Source organism: Ixodes scapularis, unplaced genomic scaffold (genome assembly GCF_016920785.2).
Source record: "Ixodes scapularis isolate PalLabHiFi unplaced genomic scaffold, ASM1692078v2 PGA_scaffold3__209_contigs__length_174095766, whole genome shotgun sequence".
Classification (NCBI taxonomy): domain Eukaryota; kingdom Metazoa; phylum Arthropoda; class Arachnida; order Ixodida; family Ixodidae; genus Ixodes; species Ixodes scapularis.
Genome location: NW_024609868.1, coordinates 22,622,080 through 22,628,917, shown reverse-complemented (window position 1 = coordinate 22,628,917; position 6,838 = coordinate 22,622,080). Strand labels below are relative to the sequence as shown.

The following is a 6,838-nucleotide window of genomic DNA, read 5'->3' as shown; positions in this document are numbered from 1 at the left end:
ACTCCGCGGGATATCGGAAATCAGCGTGTATCGATGATCTAACGATTCAACTCGAACAACGCGGAAATGGTTTATGAAGCAGGAGGCTTCCGGGGTGTGGGGTGTCGCTAGAGCTCGAGTATACTCTAAAGTACTGTGTTTTCGGTAATTAGCCATCCAAGACAGTTTTATCAAAATCGGGGAGGGGGGGGGGGGGGGGGACTTCAAATTGGAGCTGTACTTGAATAATAAACCGAATTCTTCAAGGAGAAGAAAAGACTTTATTCGCAATTTTGTTTTGTGTTAACCCGGAGGAGATCCCTCACTAAACTTTTCAATCCGCGATTTTTTTTTGTGTGTGTTTTTCGTTGTTGTTGTTGTTGTTGTTGTTTTTGTTTTTTTTTTTGGGGGGGGGACCACATTTTATATTTTATTGTATTCTCTTATCAGTATTTGTCTTCCATGAAGATTCAGGATTCTCATTCCCGTATCCAATTTTATTCAACATGAGCCCAGGTATACACCGATTTTCTTTTGCCCGACAGTTAAAATGACACAAAAAAAAACACACAAAATCTCTAAAAAAATTGAACCCCGGGAGAAAAAAAAAATCCGAATTTCTATAGAAATAAACACCGAAAACATAGAACTCTACAGGTATAACTAGTCATTCGCGCTTGATAAAAAAGCCTCACCAGTGTAGAGAAAGAGAGAGAAACATTGAAATTTCTTTGTAACATTTTGAACTCAACACAGGGAAGATAACCGGTGACAAACGCGGAAGAAGCGTCTTAAACACAGCTAAATTGTCCATTTTGGATCAGATCTTTCCGTCATAGTAAACTCACAAGAATCATAACAAACAGCAGGAGAGGAAGGGAAAAAAAACTAGCTTCAAAAATAACGAGTAAACAACTAAAGTCCGGCCCATGAAGTACACAGCAAGGGGTCAGCACTTGGAACAATGCCCAGCTTTAACAAACAAACGAGCGAAAGGATCCATTTGAGAACTCAGACAGGCATTGGCGCAGCACGACGCATATACTAAAATATACTAAAAAGAAAGAAGCAAATGCCAAGAAAACATGACTAAGCGAAAACCGCGAGCTTTGTAATGTATTACTTACCTAACCCCCCAGTATTCTGGCTATTAACCACGGACTTGGAATTTAAGAATAGTAGGATTCTGAAAATCGGGGGAGTCAGATTTTTCTGTCTCGATCACCGTGTTTAACCTAACATTTTATGAAGATGTAGGTGGGGTTGATTTAAGATGAAATTATGCAGAGGGTAGCCCGCGTACATTGTTATTTTGACTTCAAAGTCTATATGAAAGCTTATGTCTGAATTCCAAAAGTGCCCGATTATTTCTGCGCTGAAAAAAAAAAAAATAATTGTGAAATTGGGCATCCTGAAGTGCTGGACTGCATTCATCGCGCCCAGTGCCATTGTAGTCACTTCTGACAAAGAATAACTAGGATACCAGTATGGCGAGTTGTTACAAATTTTAAATAACAAACTACTGGTCGGGTGCATAATGCAAGACATGCTTTTATAGTTTACTAAATTTTATATTCCGAAATAAAAATAGCATACGACAAATCGTATTTTCCTCGAAATTCGCAAAATACCAATTATTTTATTCATAATAATAGATATTTATGCAATGTTGTAAACAGAACTCGGAATGTACTGACTTATAGAAAATATATTCGTATAATGTTGCCTTAATATTTACACTCGGAGACAATTAAAAGGGCGAATACCAAAACAATGTGGAGGGCGATTAAGAAACAAATAATCGACACTTTTTGAAAAGTATTAAGTTAGATTACTATATCGGAAGTGTTCCGATGAGTGTGTGGGAGTGTGTGCATAGGCGTAAACTACTGGGGGCATCGGGGCTCGTGCTCCCCCTGGTGAGATCAAGGGAAAACAGGGCCAGAAACCCAAGGAACAGAAACTAGTTACATGGCACTTAAACAAGGAACAGAAACTCGTGATCGTTACATGGCACTTAAACTCGTTACATGGCACTTAAAGAAACTCGTTATGGTTACATGGCACTTAAACTCGTAACATGGCACTTAAAGGAACAGATCAAGGAACAGAAACTCGTTACATGGCACTTAAACAACGTCTCAGTAAGGATCATGGCCCAGACGCTGTTTAAGTGCCATGTAACGAGTTTCTAGTAGTGGCATGTAAACAAAATAATATACACAGCGAGGGACACATGGGAATACAGATACGCTGTAAAATGTATCCCCTAAAATAAAATACTGATAATTGCCTGTGTAAAAAGAATTGCGCGGAAAAGCATCCCCCCCCCCCCTCCCGGAGAACATCTCAGCCTCCCCCCCCCCCCCCCCCCCCGGTAAAATGGAAGGTCTACGCCGCTGCGTGTGTGTGTTTGTGGGGGGTGGGAGGAGGGTCTTTATAGGGCATTGCTTGGGGCACGAAGCAGGATTATGACTTCCTCATTGATAAACTTACCATAATTTATCTGTAGGTTTCTCACGTACGCTCGTGAATTCTGAACCGCCTTAATTAATTTGGTTGTAACGTCTTATCGCGAAGATCCGCCCCCACATTTGCATGCCGTAGTAAAATTCGCATACCCAAGACCTCCGCATCGGCACGCCCGACACCCTAACCTCAAAACGACGTACATAAAAGTAGAGTATGATGACCTCACCACGCCCCCATTTTGTTCCCGAACCACTCCAAAAAAATTCTCCCAAAAGAAATTCAAGCTCGAGACATCTAGGGCCATCCTCACGCGGCCCTTCTAAGAGTCATTCAGTGTCCCATTCGCAACAAAACCCTAAAAGCGGTTGAGCTGCGGGGGCGAACCACAACTGTAGATGCGTCAGCGCCCACATCGTCCGCGCTGTCCTCGACCGCATCTGCGGGTTTCGGTGGGCCACTCTTGCTCTCGGCGGCACGCATCGGCAGCATTGTATGCGGGACCAGCGCTCTTTATCGCGCTCTCCACTGGGGCCTTTCTTCGGCCGGGCTCTGAAGAGAAAACGAGTTTGCCTTCTCAATGGGATCCGGTCGGGCACACATTTCCAGCGAATTCCGAAAGGGGAGCTTCTCACAAATGGCCAACATCGGGCCTACTTAACTTCATGCTTTAATTTTTTTTTTCTTTTCTTTTCTTTTCTTGTTGTTGTTTTATTCTTCCATGGACACAAGCGGTGGAGAGAATCGTCTCACGCACACTCTGCTCAGATGACATGTCTTCGTTAGCGTATTATATTGTTCGCGTGTGGAGTGCATTGTCTTAGGGATAGGAGGACTTCGTTGAAAGCAATTTATCCGCATATTACTTATCTTACGAAAGCTACACACCGCTTCTACCACTTCTTAAACCTCCGTTAAGCAAGCAAAAGAAAGTTTATACTAAGTTCTACGCTTTTCTAGCTAGGTTATACGGCTTTGTTTTCGTTACATTTTGAGCAAAAACGATAATAATTTCACCTCAGTCTTTGTTCGACAGTGCTTGGGCCCATGCTTCGAAGCCAATCGAATAAAGGAGTTAATTTAAAGATACTTCCTGCGAGATATTACGCGCTTTTTGGCCAGTGAATGCGCTTACCTCGGCAAAGTGCGCTGGATTTTCTTATCGAAAATAAGTCATCATAAGCATGGGCACGTAGTATTCTGCCCTTATTTTAGAGTCAGAAATATCTATTATTAATTAAATTCGAAGAGCGATGCGTGTTTTGCTTGGTTTTCCAACCTCCAGGAATTCTGCACGGCACACTCTTCGTTCTTAATTAACTCTAATGGTCCCACCGGAATCTGCGGTTTCACGGTGGCGAGCAACTTAACTGGATTTGTTGTTTCTGAAATATGGTCATCCGAAGTTTCTCGCTGGTATCGGCAAGGCATCCTGGAAGTCGGGGTCGCCACACACAGTCTCTGCTTGCGGTGAAGCCAAAGGACGTAGCGTTTTTGATAATGGTTTGATTTTGTATTATGCTTCGTTTCGGCTTAAATCCAGACGTAGCCGACGCTACGAGCCAAGGGGACCCATCAAGCAGTGTCAAAAACGCAAATCGCTTGCCTTTTTTTATAATTAGTTCAACGATTAACTTTTGACACTGTCTGACTGGCGTATCTCTTGATACAGTATATCGCCGCGTAAACCTTTTTTGTCGGCAAGCTGTCGCGTACGAACATACTCCCGTACCTATGAATGCGAGCGTGCGTTATAAACAAATGAGGTACTAGAGGTGATTCTCCTGGACGAGTCAATAGTATTTAATTTGGGCCTAATTTAGTACTGCCTAATAACTTATTTTAGGTAAGCTGATAACGAAAGTAATAGAAACGGAGTTCTCGCTAAAGGCTACGAACTAGTAACGTAAAGGCTTGTGACTGTTGTTAATTCCACGAGGCTCTATCTAAAGGTCAAACAATGAAGGCGGAAACAGAGTACGGGCCGGTCAGAATGTTTATAAGGATTACCAAACTGCCACACGCTACTATATTTTTTTCTAGATTCGATTCAAGCGTTCATAAACTTTATTTAGTTGGCGTGCATTTAGCAACGCCTTAAAATAGTTAAAAAAATTAGGTATTGATTTAATTCCTAAAGTTTCGTTTACAATCTTGTATATGTTGTAACAAGCGTTACTACTTGGGCCGGATTTCAAATATCCCAATTCAAAGACGAGACGGCTTGCGCGAAAAACACGTGCGACCAGGTTCCCCGGCGTTCCGAGATCCCTAACCGCCCCCAGGTGTGACCGACTTTCCGCCTCGTACCCTTCCCCTCCGCAAGAGCGGCGCCAGCGGCGAGGCGACGCTCACGTGACCGTGACGTCACGGACCACTCCTCCCTCCCCCCGCAACTCGGAAGAGCGAAGTGGCCGTTGCCGCGGGGCCCGAAGAAAAGTGGCCGCACTTGATTGACACGCGCGGCGGAGACCGCACAACAGCGCCGCTGGTGCGCTCGCTCGTTGTGGGCACGCGCCACACCGGAGACTCAGTGCGCGGCGTGGCGGCGAGGAGTCCCGCAGCCACGAGGGGGAGCCCACGAGGCCTATATTTAGGCCGGCCGGCACGGACTCATGCGGCCCATGCGAGCGCCGCCAAGAACAGTCGTCGACGAGACGGCCCGAGGGCCGGCCGTCCTGGCGGCGGCGTCGAGCTAGAAGACGTTCCCGGTGCTAGAAGGCCGAAGACGCCATGCTAGACATTATCCGGAGCCTCAAGTCGCTGCTCAAGACCAGTCGAGTCCACATCGACAACGAGGTTTTCCGTCTGCACTACACGGCGACCGTCATCATCCTGCTGGCCTTCTGCATCGTGGTGTCTACAAAGCAGTTCGTGGGCGACCCCATCGACTGCTCTAAATCGGCAGACATGCCGCAGACTGTCATCAACACCTACTGTTGGATTCACGCGACGTACAGCGTGACGAGTCTTATGCGCAAAGACGCCGAATCCGTCGTTTATCCGGGCGTCGGGCCCGCGAGGGCCAGCAGCGTCCACAATCCTGGGGACCACAAGTACCACAGGTACTACCAGTGGGTGTGTTTCATGCTGTTCTTCCAGGCGACGCTGTTCTACATGCCGCGCTGGTTGTGGAAGTTCTGGGAAGGCGGGAAGATACAGGCGCTCATGATGGACCTGGATGTGGGCATGTGTGGCGATGCCGAGAAAAAACAAAAGAAGAAGCTTCTGGTCGACTACCTGGTCTCCAGCCTGAAGCAGCACGACTGGTACGCGGCGCGGTACTTCTTCTGCGAGCTGCTCGCCTTCGTCAATGTCGTCGGACAGATGTTCCTTATGGACCGCTTCTTCGACGGCGAGTTCCTCACCTACGGCCTGGACGTGATCCGCTTCCTGGACCAGGATGATGAGGAGCGCATCGACCCCATGATCCGCGTCTTCCCCAGAGTAGCCAAGTGCCAGTTCTACAAGTTCGGCCCGTCGGGAAATAGGGAGACGCACGACGCAATCTGCATCCTGCCACTCAACATAGTTAACGAAAAGATCTACATATTTCTCTGGTTCTGGTTCATCCTGCTGGGTGCCGTCTCCGGCATGGTCCTGCTGTTCCGAGTCATCGTCACCGCGTGCCCGCCCGTCCGCGTGTACCTCCTCAACCTCCGCTTCAGGATTGTACACCTGGACCACCTGCATACCGTCGTGCGCCGGGGCTCCCTGGGTGACTGGTTCCTCATCTACATGCTGGGCCAGAATGTGGATTCTGTCATCTTCAAGGAGGTCATCGCGGAGATGGCCAAGCGGATGACCACCGAGCCCAAGGAGTCGTCTGCATGACGACGCGCGTGCCGGCCTACCGCGCTGGGCCGACCAAACTCTCACCCAGTGCCTGCGCACCAGGACGTCTGACAGAGCCTGGTGCCTACCCCTAGGATTAAACGGCCGCCACTTTAGGCTGCAGCGGAGAAGGGGATCACGAGCTCCGTGTTTCGCTTCACTGGCTTCTGCGTGCATCGGACGTGCCGGACATGTTGTGTCGTCGTGGCCCATACTGGATGCACACGTTCCTTGCATGGTGCCGGGAAAGTTCCTCTGGAAAGGTGCCCCTTCCGCGCGACATTTTTTTGCTTGTGGCTCCTATGTGCCTGGTTTTTTCTCTAGGTACTTCAGATTAGACTGGTTTCATGGTTCAAACATTCTTTCATGGGGCATTGTCTACCTTTGCTTCGTTCGCCTTATCATCAACTTCATGTACCATTAGTGAGTTTCCATTCCGAAAAGTTGAGAGAATGAGCTCGTAACGACAAGACAACCAGTTTTGTTATTTGTGTCTTCTGTGTAACACTTCAATTACAACAGTAGCTCAAGTCAGGCACTGCCTTAGATACCGCGG

At 47.4% G+C, this 6,838-nt stretch overlaps 1 protein-coding gene across 1 annotated transcript; it reads left to right on the top strand.

The window, feature by feature from the left end:
• Positions 1 to 5,181: 5,181 nt before the first annotated feature.
• Positions 5,182 to 6,326, top strand: LOC8033768 (innexin shaking-B-like). Its single transcript, XM_042292339.1, has one exon. The coding sequence runs from the start codon at positions 5,182 to 5,184 to the stop codon at positions 6,280 to 6,282; it is 1,101 nt and encodes a 366-aa protein (XP_042148273.1). The 3' UTR covers positions 6,283 to 6,326.
• Positions 6,327 to 6,838: the final 512 nt, after the last annotated feature.

Coding starts and splice junctions, on each gene's coding strand:
- LOC8033768 (XM_042292339.1), top strand. CDS start 5,182: ATGCTAGACATTATCCGGAGCCTCAAGTCGCTGCTCAAGACCAGTCGA.